This window comes from Dryobates pubescens, chromosome 1 (assembly GCF_014839835.1).
Source record: "Dryobates pubescens isolate bDryPub1 chromosome 1, bDryPub1.pri, whole genome shotgun sequence".
Lineage (NCBI taxonomy): Eukaryota > Metazoa > Chordata > Aves > Piciformes > Picidae > Dryobates > Dryobates pubescens.
Window position 1 is genome coordinate 32,180,991 of NC_071612.1, and position 26,721 is coordinate 32,207,711.

Here is a 26,721-nt window from a genome sequence, read left to right on the forward strand (position 1 = left end):
GCTGAATACTGATTGCTGAGTTAAGTGACAACTTCAGAGGCATCAGGGTTCACCAACCTCACAAAGATGATATAGGAGTTTCTACACTGACCTAGTTCTTGTTCTCATACTGTCTGGCCACCACAGCGGAAGGAGCCAGGCTCATTTACTGGCTCTATACCCTGATGATGAGGATGGCCAAGGGATCAGGCCCAGCCAGCATGGATTTAGGAAGGGCAGGTCCTGCCTGACCAACCTGATCTCCTTCTATGATCAGGTGACTGCCTGGTGGATGCTGGGCAGGCTGTGGATATAGTCTACCTGGACCTCAGCAAGGCCTTTGACACCGTTCCCCATAGCAAACTCCTGGCCAAGCTGTCAGCCCATGGCTTGGATGGGAGCACACTGAGATGGGTTAGGAACTGGCTGGAGGCTGAGCCCAGAGAGTGGTGGTGAATGGTGCCACATCCAGCTGGCAGCCAGTCACCAGTGGTGTGCCCCAGGGATCAGTGCTGGGCCCCATGCTCTTTAACATCTTTATTGATGATCTGGACGAGGGCATCGAGTCCATCATCAGTAAATTTGCTGACGACACCAAGCTGGGGGCAGGAGTTGATCTGCTGGAGGGTAGAGAGGTGTTCAGGAGGAGACTTGATGGGGTGCTTGGTGCCATGGGTTAGTTGTTTGGGTGGTGTTGAATTGGTTGATGGGTTGGACATGATGATCTTGAAGGTCTCTTCCAACCTGGTTTATTCTATTCTATTTAAGAGCCAAGCTCTGTGGCTGCACAGCCACTCTTGCTGGCTTCTCTATGAATCATAGAATGGCTTAGGATGAAGGGACCTCAGACATCATCCACCCCAACCTCCCTGCCTCTCAACTAGACTCAGCTGCTCAAGGCCTCATCCAGCCTGGCCTTGAACACCCCCAGAGAGGACGCAGCCCCAACATTCCTGGGCAGCCTATTCCAGAGTCTCCCCACCCTCCTACTGAAGAGCTTCTTGCTAAGATCCAGTCTAAACCTACTCTGCCTCAGCTTCAAGCCATTCCCCCTTGTCCTCTTGCTAGACACCCTGATGAAGCTGGAGTAGATTCAGCTGACGCTCAGAACTCTTCATAAAACTGTAGAGAATGGATTGCATTAAAAAATACTTGAGGAGACTTGCACTGCAGGAGTAACCCAAGTGGCTTGCTGGGAGTGGGAACAGCCACAGCCATGATTCAAACCACGTTGAACACTCCTGTTGGATTTTTGCTGTAGATTAACCTCAGTAGGCTGATATGCTTTCTGTGTTTGACAGGTTGGTTTAAACTGAGTTCTGAATTATCTTTAACACATCTCCAAGAACTTTTCTTTCCCCCCCCCCCTCCAGTTTAAAACTGGTTTGGGTGTACAGTGTCTGGTACGCTTTGGTTAGAATAACTTGCAGTCATTTCTTCTGTCATCATGTCAAGTGCTTCTTCAAGGAGTCTTCCTATGAAAACATGTCCTATATATGCAGCACAGCATGGCTGGAGTTTACCAAGTCATCTGTCTGAGGGCTTTTTTTTCTCCACCTAAGGAATATATCCTGCTTTGAAGTATTAGATCCCGGTGCTTCTTCCCTGCTTTCCTACTCTTCTTTTTCTATGAATTTAATAGTAACTTTTTGGAGACCTTAAAAGAAAGCAGACTGAAATTACTCTTGATCTAAGAGGGCACAATTCCTGTTGTAAACCCATGGGAGTTAGGTCAGCTTACCCAAAGACTGAATGTAGCCTCTCTGTTTCATTGGGAGTCCAGCACACAGTGCTCCATTTTGTATTTGCAAGAGCCAAGGGCTGATTTTTGGAGCGGTAAAGTGTCCTGGGTTTGAGCTGCAAGCTGCTCAGGGCAACAGGACAGAAAGGTATTGTGCCCCCAGGGGAGTAAAATAAAAACACACAGAATTGGAGGTTAAATATGAATTCTATTTACAAATATATACAGAAACACAATAGGCATTCAGGGGGAAAAGGAACTATGTACACAATATATACACACTTTGGGTCAGCAATGTGCCCTGGTGGCCAAGAGGGCCAATGGCATCCTGGGCTGCATGCAGAGGAGTGTGTCCAGCGGAGCCAGGGAGGTTCTTCTCCCCCTCAACTCTGCCCTGGTGAGGCCACACCTGGAATATTGCATCCAGTTCTGGGCTCCCCAGTTCAAGAGGGACAGGGATCTGCTGGAGAGAGTCCAAGGCAGGGCTACAAGGATGCTGAAGGGACTGCAGCACTGCCTGGTGAGGAGAGGCTGAGAGCCCTGGGGCTGTGCAGTCTGGAGAGGAGAACACTGAGAGAGGATCTAATAAATGTCCTAATTCTCTTACGCATTTACTTTAAATTAAGCACTGGAAAGTTATTGCCAGTTGACACCCTGAGGGCTGGGTGTCAGGAAGGAAGGGACAGCCCTCTGCTCACTTGTGCCCTGTGATAGGACAAGGAGCAATGGATGTAAACTCCAGCACAGGAGGTTCCACCTCAACATGGGAGCAACATCTTCACTGTGAGGATCCCAGGGCACTGGAACAGGCTGCCCAGTGTGGTTGTGGAGTCTCCTCTGGAGGCTTTCAAGACACCTCTGGATGCATTCCTGTGTGACCTATGCTAGCACCTGTGCTCTGGCCCTGCTCTGGCAGGGGATTGGACTCTATGATCTCCAGAGGTCCCTTCCAACCCCTAACATCCTGTGAGCCTGTGAAATTAGGCTCACCAAACCAAAACAGAGAATGGCCATGCGGGTGAGCAGAGGGCTGGAGCACCTCTGCTGTGAGGACAGACTGAAGGAGTTGGGGCTGTTCAGTCTGGAGAGGAGAAGGCTCTGAGGTGACCTAATTGTGGCCTTCCAATATCTGAAGGGGGCCTACAAGAAGGCTGGGGAGGGACTTCTCAGGCTCTCAGGTAGTGGTAGGACTAGAGGGAATGGAATGAAGCTGGAGGTGGGGAGATTCAGCCTGGATGTGAGGAGGAAGTTCTTCCCCATGAGAGTGGTGAAGCCCTGGAATGGGTTGTCCAGGGAGGTGGTTGAGACCCCATCCCTGGAGGTGATTAAGCCCAGGCTGGACGAGGCTCTGGCCAGCCTGATCTAGTGTGGGGTGTCCCTGCCCATGGCAGGGGGGTTGGAATTAGATGATCCTTGTGGTCCCTTCCAACCCTGACTGATGCTATGTAAACCTCCCAACAGCCTCCCCCCACTCAACCTTAGCAGGCTCAGGAGCAGGCTGAACTGCCCTCCCCACCTGCAACTTCCAGGAGAGGCCTCCCAGTGCCTCAGTTGCCTCTAAGCCTCCCTGCCCCCCTGGGCCAAAATTGCACAGCACAAAATTTGCCACATAAGGCCTGAGCCTCCCCCACACTCCCACGGAGATAAGAGGAGCAGAGGGAGGGAGGAAAAGAGCAAGAACTGCCTGTGATGCCCTTTTGTATAGGGAGCTGCGGCATGATGGGAATGAAATAGCAAAGACGACGCTTTCCTGTGTCTGTGCCCTTGTACTCTCTGGTACTGCTGGAGGGCTTTCTCTCTGTGGTGGAACGTTCAGCTGCTCATGTATTCAGTGAAAATAAGGGGGAGGTGGCTGTGGGGAGAACCACATTGTTGTGACCTCTTCTCTTCTAATCAGCCATCACTGCAGTGTCCAGATCAGGCCAACTCTATCACCTAAGGGTTTTGGTTGGCTCCTGTGCCAGTTGTGCTTGCCCATGGGTAAGAGAGTTAGCTTGGTAGCTCTTCTGTCTTGATGGCAGCCACAATTGTATTTTAGACTCTTAATATTCTAAATAATGTTTGTTTGTTTTAATAGGGCACCAATGCCTCTGCTCTGGAGAAAGACATCGGCCCAGAGCAGTTTCCAATCAATGAGCACTACTTCGGCTTGGTCAATGTAAGTACCACCTCCATACAGAGCTGTGCTTATGGCTGTACTTGACTTGCAGTTTCTTCTCTTGCCCCAGGGTAGGATAAGCTCTTCAAGAATAACATCAACACACAAAAAAGAGAGAGAGGGCTGCTTGTCTTTCAATTTCAGGCAAGGCTGGTTGCAAAACTGTGTCTGTGTTTGAAGGAGGGGTTGGAACTGGATGGTCCTTGAGCTCCCTTCCGAGCCTAACAATTCTATGATAGCTTTGTATGCCTCCAGAAAAAACCAAAACACAACAAAAACCCCAATTTACTGTTCTCTGCATGTTTCCAGGGATTAGAACTTACACGTTATTTAAAGTTACAAGTCTGTTTTAGCTATGAAATGCGAGGGAGGAAGTGATGGAGATCACTGCTTTCTCTGCAGCTCAAGTACAGCAGTCTGCACTGTGCCCAAAGAGAGCCTGGGGACTCTCACAGGAGACTGACTGAGGAGTGAATGAATGAGAAGTGTGCTTAGTCACTTGTTTGTTCCTGTATAAATAAAACACATGCAGTAATTCTTTCCATTCTGTTGTGAGCAGTAAGATAGAGCCCAGCAAGAGTATATTAATATATGGAAACAAACTTAATGAGATTCACTGCAATAAATACATCTCTTGCAAGCAGAAACTTTTGCTTTGCATCCTAGTTAATTTAGGACATGTCCAGAGAAGGGCCATGAGGAGGAGCAGAGGGCTGGATCGCTTCTCATGTCAGGAGTTGGGGCTGTTCAGTCTGGAGAAGGCTCCAAGGAGACCTAATTGTGGCCTTCCAGTATCTGAAGGGGGCTACAAGAAAGCTGGGGAGGGACTCTTTAGGGTGTCAGGGAGTGATAGGACTGGGGAGAATGGAGCAAAACTAGAAATGGGTAGATTGAGATTGACTGTTAGGAAGAAGTTCTTCCTCATGAGGGTGGTGAGAGACTGGCACAGGTTGCCCAGGGAGGTGGTGGAGGCCTCATCCCTGGAGCCTTTATGGCCAGGCTGGATGTGGCTGTGAGCAACCTGCTGTAGTGTGAGGTGTCCCTGGCCATGGCAGGGGGTTGGAACTGGCTGATCCTTGAGGTCCCTTCCAAGCCTGACTGTGTGATTGTGTGACACCTCAGCACGGGGGGTGTCTGCAAGCATGGGGTGGGTGTGGAAATAGCTGGTAACGTGGCTGGTACGTGACAAGGGGCAAGGAAGCGAGGGGTCAAATGAAGCAACTGGTTTCATTGTGCTGCAGAGGGTTTAAGATGGTTTTGTTTTCCCTTGGCTGGCAGTTTGGGAACACCTGCTACTGTAACTCGGTGCTGCAGGCGCTGTACTTCTGCCGGCCCTTTCGGGAGAATGTGCTATCATACAAGGCCCAACAGAAAAAGAAGGAAAACCTCTTGACTTGCCTGGCAGATCTTTTCCACAGTATTGCTACTCAGAAGAAGAAAGTTGGAGTTATTCCGCCAAAGAAGTTCATATCGAGGCTACGGAAGGAGAATGGTAAGTGTGAAACTGGGATCCTCTGAGGTGTGCACACAGCCATCAGGGAAGGGTAACAGATGTTGGGACAGGGTGGTCACAGGCAGCAGGTGACATCCTGGGCTGCATGCAGAGGAGGGTGTCCAGCAGACCCAGGGAGGTTCTCTTCCCCCTCAAGTCTGCCCTGGTGAGGCCACAGCTGGAATATTGCATCCAGCTCTGGGCTTCCCAGTACAGGAGGGGCTGGGATCTGCTGCAAGGGAGGCTACAAGCGTGACTGAGGGACTGGAGCACTGCCTGGGGAGGAGAGGCTGAGAGATCTGGGGCTGGTTATTCTGGAGAGAAGGCTGAGAGGGGATTTAATAAATGTCTATAAACATCTGAGGGCTGGGGGTGAAGAAGGGAGGAACAGCCTCTGCTCACTTGCACCCTGTGATAGGACAAGGGGCAATGGATAGAAACTACAGCACAGGAGGCTCCACCTCAACATGATGACCCCAAGCTGGGTGGATTGGCTGCCAGAGCATTGTGCTGCCTTTAAGAGGGACTTGGACAGGCTGAGAGTTGGGCAGGGAGGAATTTGTTGAAGTTCAACAAGGGCAAGGGGAGAGTCTTGCACTTAGGAAAGAACAACCCCACTGACCAGGATAGGTTAGGGACTGACCTGCTAGAGAGCAGTGAAGGGCAAAAGGACCTGGAGGTCCTGGTGGATGGAAGGTCGACCATGAGCCAGCAATGTGCTCTTGTGGTCAAGAAGGCCAATGGCATCCTGAGGTGGATTAGAAGGGCTGTGGTTAGTAGGTTGAGAGAGGTTCTCCTCCCTCTCTGCCCTTCTGGGGCCACATCTGGAATATTGTGTCTGGTTCTGGGCCCCTCAGTTCAAGAAAGACCTCAGGAAACTGCTTGAGAGAATTCAGCACAGAACCACAGAGATGATGAAGGCAGTGGAACATCTTCCTCACGAGGAGAGCCTGAGGGAGCTGAGGGCTCTGTAGCTTGGAGAGGAAGACCCTGAGAGGTGACCTCATTCCTGTTGATGTGCAGGGTGAATGCCCAGAGGCTGCAGCCAGGCTCTGCTGGGTGATGCCCAATGCCAGCACAAGGGGCAGGGGGGTTGGACTGGATGATCTTTTGAGGTCCCTTCCAACCCCTAACATGCTGTGATTGTGTGACCATGAGGAACTACTTTACTGGTAGCATGCTTAAGGAGCAGGGGAGCTTTGAATGGAGAGACAGCAAGAGACACCTGGGAGAAATTGCTTCCTGGTGACAGCATCTAAGTGGTCAGGCTGTTCATACCAGAGCAGGCTTTTGGAAGGGTGACAAAGTTAGCTCTGAGTCATCTAGTCATAAATGCCCCCACGCTGCTGGGGATCACTTTTAGGAGCTGGATCTTGTGTTTTCAGCTTTTTTTATAATTAGGACCAGACTCTGTGTGTGTTAAGCTACTTCTGTTCCCAGGCCAGACACTGCCAAGCTGAAAGAGCTGTGCAGTATCTTCTGAGGAAATCCATGTGAGGTTTCTCAGGAGCAGGGGGATAACAATACACATCTCTTGGGAATACAGATTGGTTTTGCTTCAGTGTGGTGGGCAGACCAAGCCTCCATTGGAGAAGACTGTATGAAATCACCACTGATAGTCTCCCTTCCTCCTGCAAGCATTTCTGATTGAAGAGAACAAGTCTGTGCTCATCAGACTTGTGTGTGGAAAAAATGAGCTTTCTTACATGGTTTCATTATTACTGCTTGAGGTGAGTTAGCCTTGGCTGCCTACCTGGTGCCCACCAAGCCAGTCTCTCACTGCCCTCCTCAGCAGAACAGGGGGACAAAATAAGATGCATTGAGACAAGCAGTTGGATTAAAAGAGGAAAAAAAGACAAAGGGTGAGTGCAGAAGCAAAGCAAACCCAAAGGAGAGCTATTCTCTGCCTCCCAACAGCAGATGAATTTTCAGCCACTCCCTGGGAAGCAGGACATTTATATGCATAGGAATTGTTTAGGAAGACAAACACCTTAATAATGAGTGTGCCTCCCCAAATCCTTTCTCTTAGCTTCTATTGCTGAACACAAAATCACACAGCACGGAAAAATTGTGGCCTTCCAGTATCAGAAGGGGGCTCCAAGAAAGCTGGGGAGGGACTTTTGAGGGGGTCAGGGAGTGATAGGACTGGAGGGAAAGGAGCAAAACTAGAAATGGGTAGATTCAGATTGGATGTTAGAAGGAAATTCTTCCCCATGAGGGTGGTGAGAGTCTGGCACAGGTTACCATGGTGGGTGGTGGAGGAAGCCTCATCCCTGGAGGTTTTTGCAGCCAGGCTGGATGTGGCTGTGAGCAACCTGCTGTAGTGTGAGGTGTCCCTGCCCATGGCAGGGGGGTTGGAACTGGCTGATCCTGGAGGTCTCTTCCAACCCTAACAATTCTGTGAATATCCCTTTGGTCAGCTGTCCCAACTTCTAACCCACCTACCAGCCTTTGGCACGGGGTGGGGTTGGAGCGATGCCTTCAGATTCCCCAGCCATGTGTCTTACTGTCCAAACTGTGATGTTCCTAAGTGCCTGAGTGACTTAATATATGTGGGTGAGCATCAGTGTTGCCTAAAGCTAAGCCTCTGATTTGAGGAATTAATTTAGGCTGAGTGAACCTCTTGCTTTTTTCACTGACTGTGGTGGGAGCCTATGTAACCAGCTCCACAGGAGACCCTTTCAGACAGCTAAAGTTAGACTGGAATAAATCTTCCCCCAATGAAGCTGCAAAACTGCTCTGCTCTGGCACAATTCTAAATACTTTGAGCAAGGGCCACTGCCTGTGCACCCTCAGCAAGCTGTGTGGTGAAGTGGACTCACCTCAGGGAAGGGCTGGTATCCAGGAGGGTCTGGACAGGCTTGAGAAGAGGGCCAGTGACAACTGCATGAGGTCCAACAAGTCACAGTGCAAGTCACTGCATCTGGGTCAGGCCAGTCCCAGGCACAAATCCAGGCTGCAGGCAGAGTGGGTTGAAAGCAGCTCTGAAGAAAGAGACTTGGGGATGTTGGTTGATCAGAAGCTCACCAGGAGCTGGCGGTTCCCTCATGCAGCCCAGAAAGCAAATTGTGACCTGGGCTGCAGCCAGGGCAAGAGAGGGGATTCTGCCCCTTTGCTCTGTTCTGGTGAAACACCACCTCCAATCCTGCCTCTAGTTCTGGTGTCCCAAGCATAAGAAGGACACAAAGATGTTGGAGTGGGTCCAAAAGAGGACACAAAGATGATCCAAGGTCTGGATCATCATTACACCTCTGCTGTAAGGACAAGCTGAGGGAGTGGGGGGGTGTTTAGCCTGGAGAAGAGAAGACTCTGTGGGGACCTTAGAGCTGCTTTCAAGTACCTGAAGGGATCCTACAGGAAGGCTGCAGTGGGACTTTTCCTGAGGGTGTCTAGAGATAGGACAAGGGGGAATGGTTTGAAGCTGAGGCAGAGCAGGGTTAGACTGGAGCTGAGGAAGTAGGAAGGTGGTGAGTCTCTGGAGGAGGATGTGGCTGCCTCCTCCCTGGGAGTGTTGAAGGCCAGGTTAGAAGAGGCCTGAGTCTAGCTGAGAGGTGTCCCTGCCCATGGTGGGGAGGCTGGAGTAGATGATCTCTGAGCCATGACTTTGCTCTTTGGAAGGAAAGGATGTAGTTAGCTGCAGAAACCTCAACTCTCTTTCCCCAGATCTCTTTGACAACTACATGCAGCAGGACGCTCACGAGTTTTTGAACTACCTGCTCAACACCATTGCAGACATCTTGCAGGAGGAGAAGAAACAGGAGAAGCAAAATGGGAAGCTGAAAAACGGCAACATGAACGAAGCTGAGGAGAACAACAAGCAGGAGCTCACCTGGGTGCATGAGATCTTCCAGGGGACGCTGACCAACGAAACCAGATGTTTGAACTGTGAAACCGTAAGCTCTGGGGCAGAGTGCTGGGGTTGCTGTGGGGCTTTTTTGGGTTGTTGCCCTTCCATAGGTAGATACATTTTATATGTATATATAAATATATGAATCTTTTCAGACACCTCAGAGCCATGGAAATCCCTGTAGGCTTGACTTCTTGGAGTATGTTCAAGAGGGGATTGGATGTGGCACTTGAAGCCGTGGTTTAGTTAGTCACGAGGTGCTGGGTGACAGCTTGGGCTTGATGATCTCTGAGGTCTTTTCTAACCTTACTGATTCTATGAATTCTATTCTAAATATATATTTATTTATTTATTTTCTCCTAAGCATTCCTTGGCCAACCTATGCCAAGTCTTGCGGCCCCTAGTACCTCTCTTTGCAGTTAAAATCCTTTCCTTCTTACTGTAGCTTTAGGAGAAGATACTCAGATCACTGCTCCAAGAAGGAGTTTAATGTTAAGATGAATTTGTGATCACTGAGCCCTAAGGAAGTGAGGGGCACACAGATTTGTTATTACAAGCCATGTGTTTTCTTTTCTCCCCCTGGTATTTTCTGGAGGATGCCACTTGAAAGCATGAGTGAGAATTAGTTCTAGTTGGGAAACCTGATTGCAAGTGTTCTGTTGATGTCTGTGGTTTCCAATCACATGCTCCTACTTAAAGGGAATACTAAAGGTTTCTCTCTGTGAGGTTGCTATGTGAAAGAGGACAGAGAGGGAAAAAATCTGGTTTGGGAGAGAAATGACACCAGCGTTCCAAAAAGGTTGGAATTAACCTCACCTAACCTTTGCCTTGTAAAATGGAAGTGTTCAAGGATGAAGTAGTTTGCTCAGCTCCTTCTGTAGATGATGGAGGTTGCAAAGGAGGTCCTCCAGGAAGCTCTCTCCATCTGTCTCTAGGTTCTTTCAGGAGACAGAGTATTTTTAGCAGGATCAGGTATTGTACTTCACAAGGCAGTGCCCTGGCTCCATGGTGTTACTGAGCTGTTGCAGGTAGTGCTGCAGCCATGCTGAGAACTGGGCCAACCAACTGATCTGGCCTCAGAATAATGTGGTTTTAACTCAGTACTGCTACCAAGGACTTCCTCTAAAGAAAAAATGGAAGTGGATATCATCTGCATGAAGATGGGATAAGGTGCCCAGAGAAGGCATCTTCAGACAGCAAGCTGAGGTTAAATTTCTAACTGTAGACAGCTGAATTTGGGTGAGAGAAACCATTCCCAGGGCCTAAAAGAACATACTCTGGTATTTCTGATCATCAAGAACAGCCCTGTAGCTCTGTACTCCAAGGAAATATGACTTACCCACAAATGTGGGTCAGGGGTGGGGTAGGGAAAGAGAGTGATAGTCAACATGAAAAAAGGAGTTGGACCAAGTTTGGAACAAGCTTGTGTGAGCGCAAACACTGAGAGAGAGATTGGAAATGAGTCTTCAGTTATAAACCCCCAAGTAACAGTAACAAGCTAAAAGAAATGAAAGGTCAGCTAAAAACAATTCTGCCAAGCTGCTTTAAACAGTTGAGGCCTAATTCTGAATTAATATCCATTGTTTGCTCAGACAGAACTGTGCTGAACTCAGGGCATGTCCCTGGGCAACAGCAGAAGTCTCTCTTTGTCACTCAGTGACCAAGCTTTATGGGAAAGCCAGTGCTAGGGACTGCTGGTATAGGAGGACCTACCTGAGGCTTCCTGGGAATGCAGCAACACCCTGTGTGCTGCTCAGGATACTTCTCCAGTTTGCTTTTTCTTGTATTATTGTACTTTGAAGTCTTTGAGGAATAGTAAAGTGCATTAAAAGGTGTTCCTCTGTTACAATATTCATGTGTGGTGCACAGAGTCAGGCAGTTCTTATGCTCACAAAGACTGCAGTCTGAGTCTGGGTTTCCAGCTGCCTTTAGTTTTGATCTGTATCCTGGCTCTAGCTCACCATCCCCTTTCAGAGAGTATTTGATGTGCTGAAGTCAGTAGCAAACTTCCTACCTTCTTTGTGGTGTTCAGATGAAACACTGTACCTGCCAAAGGCTTTTCCAGCCTGCCCAGGGAGGTTGTGGCTGCCTCCTGCCTGGGGGTGCTGAAAGACAGGTTTGATGAGGCCTTAAGCAGCTGAGTCTAGTTGAGTGTTGTCCCTGCCCAGGTGGGGATGTTGGAGTAGATGATCTCTGAGGTCCCTTCCAACCTGAGCCATTCTGTGAGGTATTTAACTTCCTTCTTCCCCATGAGGGTGGTGAGAGACTGGCACAGGTTGCCCAGGGAGGTGGGGGAAGCCTCATCCCTGGAGGTTTTGAAGGCCAGGCTGGATGTGGCTGTGAGCAACCTGCTGTAGTGTGAGATGTCTCTGCCCATGGCTTAGAGTTTGGTACTGGATGACCCTTGAGGTCCCTTCCAACCCTGACAATTCTGTGATCCTATGATTTAGATGTATGGCACTTTACTAAGTCTTTCACTTTTTCTTTTGTTTTGGTTGGGTTTTTTTGCAACAGGTTAGCAGCAAAGATGAAGATTTTCTTGACCTCTCTGTTGATGTGGAGCAGAACACATCAATTACACACTGTCTAAGGTAAATGAATGCACCTGTGACAGAACAAGAGGGCACAGTCTCAAGCTGTGCCAGGGGAGGTTCAGGCTGGATGTTAGGAAGACATTCTTCCCAGCAAGAGAGATTGGCCATTGGGATGTGCTGCCCAGGGAGGTGGTGGAGTCACCATCCCTGGAGGTGTTTAAAAAGAGCCTGGATGAGGCACTTGGTGCTGTGGTTTAGTTGATTAGATGGTGCTGGGTGATGGGCTGGACTGGATGATCTTGAAGGTCTCTTCTAACCTGGTTAATTCTGTATTTTTATATATATATAATGTGTGTGTGTGAGTGTGTGTATCTTTGGCAGGTAGCTCTGTCTGGCTTTGGTAAATTTTCCATGGCCAGCAGGTACAGAAAAGAGAAGTGGGATGGCATTGGGATTTGAGGTTTCTTAATGAGGCAGAAGGGGGAAAAAAAAAAGCTCTAAACTGGATGTTTCCTCTAATAGAAAAATATGCATTGATGCCCTGGTTTCTCTTTCACTGGATGTGTTTGAAAGGGGAAAAGAAATAATCTCTTGAGGAAAATACTGGCTTGCCTTGTCAGCTGGAAGAATTGCTGCAGAATGATAATTGGGCTTCAAAGGGATTTAAATGTGCTTAACTTTAGGCTTCTGCTCAAGTGCTTTGTTGATTAGGACTTAGGTGCACGTATTAAAAGTGAAGTGTGTGCTTTGCAGGGTGAGTGCTCAAGTCCCTGCAGGCTGAAAGTTTTCCAAAGTCTGCTTTCCTGCCATGGAAGTTTCTTATCCCCTCTCTCCTGCTGAAATGCCAGGGAGAAGTCTCTTATTCCAAGTGTCACCTCTGCTCCTAGTACATTCCTAAATATTAAACAAATACTCAGAGGTCAGAAGGATTTTCAGCCTTACATGCAGGGTTATTCTCAGTGATTTGAAAGCTCTGGACTTCTAACAGTGATGCAATAAAGTCATACTTGGATTTAAGGCGCTCTGCTGCTGCTCTAAGGTTATGGTTTATCAGTTGGTCAGTTTTCTTTCAAACTCCAAAATTGCTCCCAAGTTTGAAACTGCATTTCACAGTAGGTCTGCATTGCTGAGGAAGGTTTGCTTGGCACCTCACCCCAAACTCAGAGCCACAGAAAGAGAAGGCATATTGCTGGCTCAGAAAGCAGTGATTGCTCTGTGGGTACCACACCTCCACCAGGCAATTTCTGGTGCATTTTGAAGTGCTAGACCCAGTAATTATTTTTTTTCCTCCTTCTCAGCTTCTCTTTGGTCTCCTGTAGGACACTGCAGTAATCCTTAACCTCCTAGCACTTCCCTATGCTGTTCAAAATCAATGTGAAATCCTACTGACATGCAAAGGAGGCTGAAGTGTGCATCTGCTGAGCTCCTTTCCAGCCTGAGCACTGGCTGTCTTCTCTATGTCTCTGCTCATGTTCATTACTCTTGGACCTTCTCTCCAACTGAGCCTCTCTTTCTTGAACTGCAGCTGCTGAAAATTAGGCCCAGTATTCCTCTAGAGATTACTCAATCATGGCAAGAATGGATACTCTCTTTCTTTGCACATCCCAGTGTGGTATTTGCCTTTATTCCAACAGCATGATGTGCATTTTGAAGTCATAGAACGGTCCAGGCCAGAAGGGACCTCCAAAGCTCAGGCAGTCCAACCTCCCTGCAGTCAGCAGGGACATTCCCAACTAGATCAGGTTGCCAAGAGCCCTCTCAAGCTTCACCTTGAATACCTCCAGGGATGGGGCCTCAACCATCTCCCTGGGCAACCTGTTCCAGTGTTCCACCACCCTCATAGTAAAGAACTTCTTCCTGATATCCAGTCTAAATCTGCTCTTCTCCAGTTTGAAGCCATTGCCCCTTGTTCTATCTCTGCAGGCCTCTGCAAACAGTCTCCCTCCATCCTTCCTGTAGCCCCCTCCAGGTACTGGCCGGCTGCTGTTAGGTCTCCCCAGAGCCTCCTCTTCTCCAGGCTCAACAACCCCAACTCCTCCCAGCCTGTCCACCCATTGTTCTTTTGGAAACAAAGGGAAGCAAAATCCCAGTTTTTCTTTCCTTGGAGTGGGAAGCAGGGGTGACAATTTACAGATGAAAAGAGGGGAGTCAACACCTCTCATCTCTGCTGCTTGCCTTTCACACTGGCAGTGTGCCTGCCTCTGCTTAGAAAACAGATCTGCAGTCAGAATATGGATCTCCCCTTCTTGTTCTGTGGCATTATTCAATGAATTGTGCTTTTGTGGGTTCTCTCAGTAGGAACAGCCAAGTTAGTTCTCTCTTTGGAAACTTTGGGTTCGTTTTTAACAGCTGCTTTGCTGTGTCCTTACAGTTTTAAGTGCTACTGCATTGAGAAGGTAAAGCTGAGAGCAAGTAGCCTTAATTTCCTTCCCTCAGCAGACTGCTGCTCTTTACAGTTATTCCTGTAGCTTTTTCCAGATTGAACATGTCCATGTGTACACAAGAGGTCCAAAGAGTACAAGCCTCTGGCATAGTCTGGCACCACAGGGTAGCCACCTGGGCCTGAAGCAGAAGTCCAGTAACAAATATAGTACAGACACAATGCTTTTGTTTCCACTAGGAGTTGCAGAGTTCACCACTCCATTTGATTCTGACTTCTAAGTAGTCCAGTTGTGCTTTGCTTTTCTCTTTTTCATTCCAAGAACTCTTTGTGTGTAAGAGGACTCAAGCCCATCTCACAGGAGACCACCACAAAGTGAGCTGTTTGAGGATGAGAGGTATTTGAAGCTGTTCCATTCTGCAAGTTATGCCAAAACAAACAACTGGATGGATTGAGCAACTACCCCCAGGTCTAGGCAGCCCCTTGGCATGTAAGAGATAAGTCCCATGCTGAGGTACCTGACCATCCACCTGTACCATGGAGGGTCCCAGCTCCTGATACATAGCAGCCAGATACCTGAAGCCCCTTTGCAAGCCCCAGGACAGCTGCTTTGCATGTTTTAGGAAACTGGTCTCAGTGCAGAGAGAAGCTAATCCTCTGTGTCATCTTAGGGTTTCAGTTCATCAGCCCAAGTTGGGCAAAAGGGTTAAGAGCCTTTAAGAACTGATCATTGTGTTTATTTACAGAGACTTCAGTAACACAGAGACCTTATGTAGTGAACAGAAATACTACTGTGAGACTTGCTGCAGTAAACAAGAGGCACAGAAAAGGTAAGTGAAGAGTTGGCTGGTTCCCTCCTGGGCTTTGATAAACCTCCTCCTTGCTATTGTATCCTGGGCTATATGAAGAGGAGTGTGGCCAGAAGGTTAAGAGAGGCCTCACCTCTACCACCACCTCCAGTTGTGGTGTCCCCAGCATAAGAAGGACACAGTGAATCACAGAATCACCAAGGTTGGAAGAGACCTCAAAGATCATCAAGTTCAGCCTGTCACCACAAACCTCATGACTAAACCATGGCACTCCAAGAGATGTTGGAGTGACTCCAGAGGAGGCCACAAAGATGATCCAAAGGCTGGAGCACCTCTGCTGTGAGGATAGGCTGAGGGAGCTGGGGGTGTTCATCCTGGAGAAGACTCCACAGGGACCTTAGAGCTGCCTTCCAATACCTGAAGGGATCCTACAGGAAGGCTGCAAAGGGACTTTTCCTAAGGATGCCTAGACACAGAACAAAGGGGAATGGTTTGAAGCTGAGGCAGAGCAGGGTTAGACTGGAGCTGAGGAAGAAGTTCTTCAATGTGAGGGTGGTGAGACTCTGGAATAGGCTACCCAGGGAGGCTGTGGCTGTCTCCTCCCTGGGGGTGTTGAAGGCCAGGCTGGATGAGGCCTTGGGCAGCTGAGTCTAGTTGAGAGGTGTCCCTGCCCCTGGCAGGGAGATTGAAGGCGATGATCTCTGAGGTCCTTTCCAACCAGAGCCATTCTGTGACTCTATGATTTATTGTGTTTAGGTATGTGGAAGCTTTACAGCCCAGCTGCATTCTGTGTGGGCCAGATTCAAGGCATTACCTGTGTCTTCATCCAGAAGTTTCTGTTAGTTGTCTACTGATACTTCGGAAGAGCTTTTGTAAAGCAAACCTCTCCTCAGTAGCGAAAGACAGGATGGCTCTGAACCGGTCAGGCCTTTATCATATGCACTCTGATGCTTTCACAGGATGAGAGTGAAAAAACTGCCAATGATTCTTGCCTTACACCTCAAGAGATTCAAGTACATGGAGCAATTGCACAGGTACACCAAGCTGTCCTACCGTGTGGTCTTCCCTCTGGAGTTACGTCTCTTCAACACCTCCGGTGATGCTGTCAACTTGGATCGAATGTACGACCTGGTGGCTGTTGTTGTGCACTGTGGAAGGTGAGATGCTCTCATGTATACCCTGAGACAAAATGTGAGGAGGGCAGGAGGGAAGACATAAACCCTGCTGCAGCACCAACTTCCCTAAGCTTTGGCCTGAACCTCTTAGCCACCCTCCCTCCTTGAAAATCTGTACTTGTTTAAGGAGTGATGTCTCAAGCCTTCAGAAGTCCCAAGGCTGGCTTAAATTACTGGAGCTGGCTCCTTTCTCATCAGCCAGGACTCTGTGAGGGCTAGATGCTGCTAGCATGCAGGCCCTACAACAGAGCAGCTTGCTCTGCTGTCCAGGCAATGAAAACACTAGTTGTAATAAAGCCTCTCACCTGGGGTGCTGTCAGCTATGCAACAAACAAATCCTTGGTGCTCCAGGAACACAGCTTGGTTCTCCCTCTTCTCAAAGGCTATGTAACTAAAGGCTCATGGTTGGCATCAAACAATTTTCCTCTTTTAGTTCATAATGTTTGAAAAATATTTGCAATGGCTGATGCCTGCCACAAGCAAATTGGGAAATGTTCTGTAGGTTAATTTCCAAATGGTAGTGGCAGAGGTGAAAAAACCTTTGTAACAAGTCAGTAAATGGCTCCTGTAACACCAGGGGTGAGTTTGCCACTGTCTTGATTAGGGCAGTGGAACATCTTCCTTACAAGGAGACCTTGAGGGAGCTGAGGGCTCTGTAGCTTGGAGAGGAGGAGCCTGAGGGTGACCTCATTGCTGTTGCTAAAGCTGTGCAGGGTGAGTGCCCAGAGGCTGGAGCCAGGCTCTGCTGGGTGATGCCCAATGCCAGCACAAGGGGCAGTGGTGGAAGCTGAGGCAGAGGAAGTTCCATGGAAACAGGAGGAAATATTTTCTTCCCTGTAAGGGTGATGGAACACTGGAACAGGCTGCCCAGGGGGGTTGTGGAGTCTCCTTCTCAGGAGATATTCAAAACCTGCCTGGATATGTTCCTGGGTGCTCCTGCTCTGGCAGGGGGGTTGGACTGGATGATCTTTTGAGGTCCCTTCCAGCTCCTAACACTCTGTGACTCAGAACAGTTATACTTCTCTCCTCATGCATGTAGAGATGTGGCTGATCAAACTGGACTCATTACCTTCTAATATTTTGGGGGTTGTGCCTCTTGTGTTTGCTTTCTAGTGGACCCAATCGGGGGCATTATATTACTATTGTGAAGAGTCATGGATTTTGGCTCCTCTTTGATGATGACATTGTAGAGGTCAGTATGCTGAAGGTCACAAGCACAGCTTTTTGTCTGCATGTTCTCTAGTGGAAGTTCAAATTCTGGTCCAGATCTGGGTATAGATTAGCAGCCTGCAAAGCCACAGTCTGACTGTAATGTGATGTTTAGCTTAACTCTGTTAGAAAGGAAGACTGCAAACAAAATCCTTAATCCTGTAGATTTCACTCCTCTTGTTTTCAGACATTTTTAATCTCAGTCTCAGGGAGCTTATTTTTGAGTGTTTTCTACATCTAATGAAATTGAATCCATTAAAACCTCCAGGAGCTATGTTGCAACCCTTGGCAACATCGCTGGGCAAAATTGGGCTGTGCAAAGCTAACACTGCTGGAGAATGTTCATTGTTGAACCACTGAGAGGTTCCAAGCAAGTGTGGGTGCTGCAGCCAGTCTGGCTTTGTCTGAGTGTAAATTACAGCAAGATCTGGCCCACAGCTATTGCAGATTCTGCCGCAGCATCCTGCAATTCATTCTAAAGCAAACCCTTTGTGTCATTGTGGCACCTGGGCAAAACTGGAGGCTGGAGTCTGATTGCCCAGCAGCAGGAAAGTAGGCAGTGGGACATGTCTGGAAGAGGGTCTTTGGGAACTTCAGATGGTGACATTTATGTGTTTGCACCATGCTCAGTGCCACGTTCCAAGGAGTCTCTTACTGGCAAAAGCCTGACGCAGGAATGTTTGTCTCAGTGAACCTATTGATGGACTAGGTGACCTTTGGAGGTCCCTTCCAACCCAACCCATTCTATGACTCTCTGATTCTGTTGACTTCCATGATGAGATGAGTAGGGCTCAGCCCTTGAATGTGATCCTTTCGGTGCTTAAGTCATGACCAGAATTTGCTAACTGCTGCCTTGCAATCAGAACCCAGCTCTTGTGTTTCTGCAGCGATTTAACCCATTGCTCCTGTTTCTTGTTACCTAACAGCAAAACAAAACACAACAAACCACCCCCTTTCATTTCTTTCACAGAAAATAGATGCTCAAGCTATTGAAGAATTCTATGGGCTGACCTCTGACATATCAAAGAATTCGGAGTCTGGCTATATTTTATTCTATCAGTCAAGAGAGTGACTCGGCGACCGGTGACGTTCACGCACAACACTGCTGCAACCACACGGAGCTGCTGGGCCTCCCTGAACTGACTTCTACATCTTGTATGGCTGCACAAGGATCCTCTCTGTCTCCTGCTCCCTGGTCCATGTGATCACTGACCAGAACCCTCCGTTTTTGACACACAGAACTTTACCTTGGGGTGGGGGGGACAGTCCTTTGTAGTTTTTAAGTCCGATTGAAGAGCCCTAAGTGCAGTCAGATTTTAGTGGAATTTCTATGGTCTAACATTTACAGGTAACAAGGTTTGGATGTCAGCTGTTACACCCCAACCCAACTAGAGTAAGATTTTTTTCCTATGGAAGTGTTCATTGCATTTAGGGCAAAACTGTTTCTAAAGTAGCTTTTGGGGTGTGTTGATTTACAAAGCATTCCTTTAAGTACATCCTGACAGCTACTTACCCACTTGAAGTGTAAGGAAAACAAACCAACTCAACTCTGTTCCATGCTGAGGTGGAATTATGGTTGTAGAGGGGATGATTTGTTTTTAATGTATTGCTGTAAGAGATACTCCTCCAAAATCATTTTAATCTTTGGGCTCTTAAAAACCTTGCAGTGCATATCCTGAGGCCAAAAAATTCCCAGAGAGGGATTTAAATGACAATGGAACTGAGTCATCCTCTATGGCCAGTCGTTTTGTTTGTCGTGAAGGCAGCACAGATGATAGCTCAGTGTAAAGGGAGTGAGATAAGAGAGATGACAGAGAGATAAATCACATCATTGAGCTGATCTTTCTGTTAAAACTGTACCACAGGTTGGTTACTCAATTGGGTGTGCAGAGATTGCAGCACTGCTCTCATGTGACGTGTCCCTCAGGACTGAAACTGCAGCCCATTTCCAACCAGTGTTGCTTTTCCAATACATAAGGCAAGGTCTAGATGCTGCTGTTTGCTGAAACCCTGGAGGTCCCAGTTTAATGCCTCAAGACAGAGCCCAGTTCTTATCAACTCCACAGAGTACACCCCAACCATTACGTCACAAGCACTGCCAGGTATAAATCATCCCTAGCAGTGTGGCCACGTGTGACAGCATTTGGGTCACCACAGAAGCAGGGCTCTGGAGTGTCTGGTTTTAAAGACATCAAAAGGCTTATGTCTGTGATTTCCTGGGTAAGTCTGGCTGGCACTGGCCAAGAAAATTGCTGAAGTCACATACTGGAATCTGGCAAAGAATGAATGTAGGAGAAAGTGTCAACAGTGCATGAGAAGGGATTGAAAGCAGGTTGAGGCAGTGCTAACACTGGGTCACTACTTTGCTTGCTTTGACACTTAGACAATCCTTGAACTCCAGTGGCCAAGTTCCTATTGCACTGAAGTCAACAGCAAAACCACTCTTGCTGCCTTCAGCCTGGCTGCTGGGTGTAGTGTTTACAAGGAGGTATTCTCAGCTCACAAAACCAATTTTCATTATTTCTAGCTGTTCAATTTCCTTCACTCACTTTCATTTGGTACTTAGTAGTCAAGGTTGCTTCTGGCCCTTCTTTTCTTGCAAAGAAGAGCTGAAGAGCTGGCCACTCTCTGGCTGCCACTCCATTTTGAGCAATGGCTTTTGAGGTGCAGCTAAATCTTGCATTTTACTCTTCTGTAGGAAAGAGAATGACCTTTTTTGGACCCCCTCCCCCCCCTTGCCTTGTAATCTACTGTGAATGTGAAATATGTTTTGTTAAATCATGGTGAAAATGAAGTAGTAGTTTTGACTGTAACATCAAGTGGAGCTCAGCTGGAATTAGCAATGGCTGTTTTGTAAACTAAGGTAGCACTTTACAATGAGTGAGACTCAGAAGAGGACTTTTCATCTAGCACTGTTTGTGATTTATCATATTGTTATACCAGCAAACAGACAGAGAATGTAACCTTAGAGTAACTACCTAGGGCATCAGTAGTGGTCTGCTGAGATCACTCCCATGAATGAAGGCTGCTCTGCAAGCTCCAGGCTTGGGATGCAGCTCCAGGTCTTGTACTGAGGTTAGAATGAAATGTTCTGTCTCAGAGAAGACTTTACCCCCAGCTCTGAGGCCCAGCAGCTTCTCCACTGAAAAGCTAAACCTGCAAAGCCTTCTTCAGTGGCTTGATTGGTAAGCAATCAGAATTTCCATATGAAAATAGAATAATCATCACTTGCCTGTGAAGGTTAGGCAGGTTTCCTCACTGTGAATGAAGGCACTTTCTAGACTGACATTAACTAGTGCTGGTCCGAAGGGCGGTACTTCAGTTTACTGCTGAACATGCTTCAAGTTTAAAACAAGCAACAAAAAGGATTGTATTCATAGGAGTGTTATTTGAAGGGTTAGAGCTCATACTGATATCTAAAGTAAGTCTCCAGTGCAATTATTTTCAGATCAGTTCACTTTTAGGAGATGGTTTTCCACATTTGAATTTGCTCACCTGAAAATTGCTTTTCAAAACATTAATAATATGAATGGATATGAATATAATGCTCTGGTTTGCTCCAGCTGCAAGACTGCTCTAGGTTGTAAAACATACAGATAAGTGAGAGTAAAATGACTAGCAGAGCTGTTCCATAAGGCATTACAAACCATTTTCAGTTCATGGTAGCTCATGGAAAGATCCCAGCATGAGTATCACCAAGTCCAACAGCAGTGAGCTGACATCAGCTCTGAAAGCCTGTGGAATGCTCACTTCATGCTGAGGATCATTTTCTTTTGGCTAAAAAGAGCACAATAGATTATGGTCACAGTTCTGTAACTTCTATCCAATCTACAGCTCTAGGGAGGTTGCAGCAGCTCCAGGGAGGTTCTCCTTCCACTCTGCTCTCCTGTGCTGCAACCACACCTAGAATACTGTGTCCAGTTTTGGGCTTCCCCTGTTCAAGAGAGACAGGGATCTGCTGGAGAGGGTCCATTTGGGGTAAAGATCTCTGCTGTGAAGAGAGACTGAGAGCCCTGGGGCTGTCTAGTCTGGAGAAGAGAAGGCTGAGAGGGATCTGATCAATGTGTCTGAGGGGTGGGTGTCAGGATGAGGGTGCCAGGTTCTTTTCAGTGATGCCCAGTGAAAGGATACTGAGATTCCACCTCAACAGGAGGAGGCACTTTATGGTGGGGGCGACAGAGCCCTGGAACAGGCTGCCCAGAGAGGTTGTGGAGTCTCTTCTCTGGAGACTTTCAAAATCCATCTGGATGTGTTCCTGTGCAGCCTGCCCTAGGTGATCCTGCTTTGGCAGGGGGGGGTGGACTCAATGTGTGGAGGTCCCTTCCAACACCTAACATGCTGTGATTCTGTGTGCTGAATGTCTTGACTTGGGTCCAGCAAAAGCTGTCCATCAGGGCAGTCTGAAGGCTGCCAGTGCAGGCAGCACGATTCCTATGTCAAATCCAGGTTTCCAGGACTGGGATCCTCCCCAGGAACAATCCTACGTTGTAAAGTGTTGTACTTAAGTAAAACATAATCCTTGTTCTCTTCTGCTGGTGGAGAGATTGCCAGTCCCTTATCGCACAGGAGGGGTTAGGGGTTGGAAGGGACTTCTGAAAGTTAGAGTCCAACCCTCAAACAAACTTAGGGAAGAATGGAAAACTATCTAGGACAATAAAAAGCTTTTCAGCCAGCAACTGGAGAACAAATTTGTGGCACAGATGTCTAATAATATATTATGATTCCCTGACATGAGTGGGTTTACAGTGTCAGCAGGCCTAAGGACATCTGAAGTTCTCTGTTTCACCTGCTGTTGCTGAGCTGTGTTGTCCATTTCTAGATCCATTACTTTGTTCTTCCCTGGCAAAAAAGAACATTTTTGTCCTGTGCTGTTTTCTTACTGAACCCAATGAAGCACTTCAGGGCTGATGAATCAGTTAGAGAATGAGTTCAGACCTCAGCTTTTATGTTTCCTAGAACAGGCTGTCAGGATTTTATGTAATTTCTATTTTGGGGCCATACAGAGGGAGGCAGAAGAGGGAGCTGAGGGAGAGGCCACACCAGTGAAGAAGAACACCTTGTTGAAATCAAGTCCCAAGATTCCTCCTGCCAATTTTACTGTAATCATTTACAGTCCCCCCAGAGCAGTAGATTACATCTTAGAAGCCTTGTTCCATTAGCAGCTGGAGTAAAGAAAATAAACTAGCAGGGATTAGATTTAATAAAGATATTAAAGACCTAACTAAGCTGGAACTGAAATTCCTCTTACATGCTGGGGCCTAAAGCGCTCCCACAACCTGTCTTTTGTCTTCAGACATTGCATTTCATTCACCCATCTGTACAGCAGGGACCTGAGCTGACAGCTTGCAGCTGCCAGTGATTTGCTGCCTCTCAGCAGCAGACCCTTCTTGTTTAGTCTCTTTTCATATTTGCTGCTTGTAGCTGCCAGGAGCAAGCAGCATCTTAGAGCTGAGTGTCTGCTAGAAAGCCTGAGTGTGGGCTGTGAACTTGTCCTTTGCTAGCAGTGTTTGGTTTAATTTATTTCTCTTTTTTTTTTTTGGTCTGTTATTGTATTTGTAAAATAACTTAATGTAGTTTGTGTTATTAGTTTGCTGGTTTCATTTGGGTGGACTCTTGATTGTTATTAATTTTTGTTAATGTAATCAACCCAAGCACTTTAAGCAACACTGTCACTCTTGTTGAGATTCCAATCAGCTTAACACTTTGTCCTTGTGCTCTTGCAGCTGTTTGCTTTGGAGCTGACTTCTCCAGCTGCAGCCCAATGTCCTTTCCTAGGCTTCTAGTCCTAGCTGGGTTGTAAAGCTGGGCAGGCCACATTTGCTCACAGGTATTTGTACATAACAAGGGTGCAGGATTTACTGCGTGTCTGCTGCCCACAGCAGTGTGTAGGGGACACAGCCCCTTTTGCACCCTGCCTGCCAAATCATCTGACAGTGAGACTTTCATCTGTGGCACAGTGATCAATGACTGTCATGGAGAGAAGCTGCACTTTTCACAGCAGAGTTCCCTTGTCCCAAACACAGAGTTAGCTGTCCAGCAGCTGATGATGCAGGTACTGCTCTCTTTGCCTTTTGATCTGTGTCCTGTACAGTCTCAAGTGGGAATAATCTTAAGAGATGCATTAATTCCTGGCCCTTGTGTCACTGCTAGCAAGGAGAGTAATAAATCTTCTTGCATCTCCATTCTCTCCAGCGGGGCTCATTTAAAGGATAGAGACACCGAGAGAGGGACTTGTCGTGAGGGTGGCTAGAGACAGGACATGGGGCTATGGTTTGAAGGGGGGTTAGATGGGAGCTGAGGTAGTTCTTCAGTACAAGGGTGGTGAGACTCCGGAATAGGCTGCCCAGGGAGGCTGTGGCTGCCTCCTCAAGGCTGGATGAGGCCTTGGAGCAGCTGAGTCTAGTTGAGAGGTGTCCCTGCCCGTGGTGGGGAGTTTGGAGTAGAGGATCCCTGAGGTCCCTTCTGACCTAAGCCAGTCTAGGATGATTCTGTGATTTGCACACCTCCCAACCCAGATCATGTTCACATGTTCCTTGTCCTCTCCCAACTCTCTAGCAGCAAGAGCAACATCAGAGCAGCCATGCTATAGGTTCAAATGCTTTTGCTGGAGACAATTTTCTGGCTTCAGTGGCTTTTTGTTGAAGAAGACCTGAGCCAAGCTCTGTAACTTATCCATGACTTGGGAGAAGTTAAGTTACCAAATGCTGTACAAATTTGAGTGTAGGGTGGGGGGAAAAGAAAGGGAAGGGGGGAAAAACATGGGCAGAGATGGGGTTTTGGGGGTTCTTTTTGAGGATTTGAATCTGTATGCACAGCCCCTCTCTACTTTGTCAAAACCATGCAATCATCACGAAACTACTTCAGTACTTTGTGCTAGGTTTTGTTTTTGTTTGTTTGTGGTTTTTCTCTTTTTAAAATGGAGTAAGAGGTAATAAAACCTTAGGCACAGAATGGAGGGACACAAAAATACTGAGTTTGCAGAGAAGCCCCCAACACCTGGTGTATGTGTACAGCTAAGTCTCTGCTCTTTTTAATCCTGTACATGTAATTAAACCCTGCACTACCTGCAGAACTGTAAAATAAAGTCTCCCGTTGGTTATTCAGGTTGTACCATAAGAGCAGCAGTATTTTCTCCTGTTAACATGTTTCTATTTTGCATAAAATAAACTCCCTGGCTGACCTTGCTTCCAGTCAATTTGCTTTGAGCTCAGCCAGAGCCTCAGACCTAGGAGGACTTTTCTCCACCTAAGCTGACTGCCTCGGAAGGCAACACATTTTGTATGCAGTTCATGAGTTGTCTTGGTGGAATAGCCATAGAATGTGTGCCTGAGCTGGACCTAGTTACACATCACCTAGTGGCACGTCACTGACCTTGCCAGTGTGGCTGAGAACAGCTGAAAGCGAGCAGAATGAAAAGCGGCTGGGATTGAGCTAACCTTTTGCATCAGGGAACAAGGAGAATCCCAAGCCCTGTTGTAGCAAGTCCAGAGATGAGCCCAGTGCTGGCGCTCTCTGCTCCACACCTAAGCAGCTGCAATACACATTTGGCCCAAGCTCATCTTTGCACAAGTTTTGTGTTCTTGCCAGTAAAGCATTAGCAGAGCTAGAGAAAAAGGTACCCAACCACATGCACTCTCTTGCTTCAGTTTGCAAGAAGGAAGAAGATTCCTTTAGTGAATCAATCCAAGACTTTTCTGAACCACAACAACTTTTCCTTTCCTTCCTTTTTTTTTTCTTTTCTTTTCTTCACCCCTATGGTTCCCTTCCTCAAATTCTCCCATGGCTGGGGGGGAGGAACTCTCAGTTTACTTTGTCACAGCAAGTGTCCAGGCTTCAGCTGTGAAGGAAACTGTAGGTGGCATTCACTGCTGTGAAGAGTGACCATACAATCACCTCATTGGTAAAGACCTTAGGACTGAGTCCAACCATAACCTAACATCTCCCTGTGCAGAACTGCACGTTATCAAAGTGGAGCACAGCCCTGTGAGGAGAGGCTGAGGGAGCTGGGGTTGCTTAGCCTGGAGAAGAGGAGGCTCAGGGGAGACCTTCTTGCTCTCTACAGCTACCTGAAGGGAGGGTGTAGCCAGGTGGGAATAGGTCTCTTCTCCCAGGCAAGCAGCACCAGAACAAGAGGACACAGTCTCAAGCTGTGCCAGGGGAGGTTTAGGCTCAAGGTGAGGAGAAAGTTCTTCCCAGAAAGAGAGATTGGCCACTGGGATGTGCTGCCCAGGGAGGTGGTGGAGTCACCCTCCTTGGAAGCGTTTGGTGCCATGGTTTAGTTGATTAGATGGTGTTGGGTGACAGGTTGGACTCAATGATCTCAAAGGTCTTTTCCAACCTGGTTAATTCCATATTCTTAACCTGAGCATCTCTTTGCCTGTTTCAGTTCCTGGTGCCAGCAGTGCCATGAGCACAGAAACAAGATCAAGAGATCTTTCATGACAAAACAGAATTTAAGAGTTGGAGAATAATAGATCATAGATTCTTCCCCCCCCCCCCCCCCCCCCCCCCCCCCCCCCCCCCCCCCCAATTACTGCAAGGCTAAAATAAAGAGGTTAATACACTGGAATGAAGGTTGGTTAACAAGCCAGAGTGAAAGATTGTCCTTTGGATTTCATTTCACACACATATGAGGAAAAATATTCAAGTCACATTCCAGAACAGGAAAGATGTCCAAAGAAAGGATACAGATTTCACCCAGCATTGCAAACTAGACATCACAAATCAGAGTCACAGAATGGTAGGGGTTGGAAAGGAACCTCCAGAGATCATGGAATTCAACCCTCCTGCCAAAGCAGGATCACGCAGGGCAGGTCACACAGGAACACATCCAGGTGGGTTTTGAATTCCTCCAGAGAAGGAGACTCCGCAACCTCCCTGGGCAGCCTGCTCCAGGGCTCTGTCCCCCTCCCCACACAGAAGTGTCTCCTCCTGTGAAGGTGCCATCTCCTTGTGTTCCAGCTGGTACCCATTGTTGTTTGTCCTATCACTGGGCCACCACCAAGAAGAGCCTGACAATTTCATCCTGACACCCACCCCCTTGCTTGGCCATCACCCAAGCAGCGATGCTTAGGCATCAAACTAGAGGCTCCCTGATGGAGTCCAAATTCTACTGTCGGTCACTTTGGTGTTGCTGTAATGAAGCTCCAGACAGGTTTGCAGTTTTGCACTGGGATAAGTAATAACAGAAACTGGAATGGAGTTTCTTACATCCTCCTCACACAACTTGTGGTGTGCAGAGCTGTGGTTCACCTGCAGCCATGAGCTATGGCTTCATGTGGAACACTAAACACTGGAGAAGAACCACAGGATTCTCTCTGAAAACACAGCTCAGGAGCACAAATAAAACTGTAGAATGGCCTGGATTGGAAGTGACCTCAAAAATCATCTAGCTCCA

At 47.6% G+C, this 26,721-nt stretch overlaps 1 protein-coding gene across 1 annotated transcript in view; it reads left to right on the top strand.

The window, feature by feature from the left end:
- Positions 1–19,556, top strand: part of USP46 (ubiquitin specific peptidase 46) — a 29,896-nt gene extending 10,340 nt beyond the window's left edge. Inside the window, exons 2-9 of the mRNA XM_054163454.1 lie at positions 3,798–3,878; positions 5,157–5,370; positions 9,034–9,263; positions 11,732–11,808; positions 14,878–14,961; positions 15,900–16,097; positions 17,229–17,307; positions 18,295–19,556. Of these exons, the coding sequence (XP_054019429.1) occupies positions 3,798–3,878; positions 5,157–5,370; positions 9,034–9,263; positions 11,732–11,808; positions 14,878–14,961; positions 15,900–16,097; positions 17,229–17,307; positions 18,295–18,396 (1,065 nt within the window). The 3' untranslated portion in view covers positions 18,397–19,556. The remainder of the gene's footprint in view (positions 1–3,797; positions 3,879–5,156; positions 5,371–9,033; positions 9,264–11,731; positions 11,809–14,877; positions 14,962–15,899; positions 16,098–17,228; positions 17,308–18,294) is intronic.
- Positions 19,557–26,721: the final 7,165 nt, after the last annotated feature.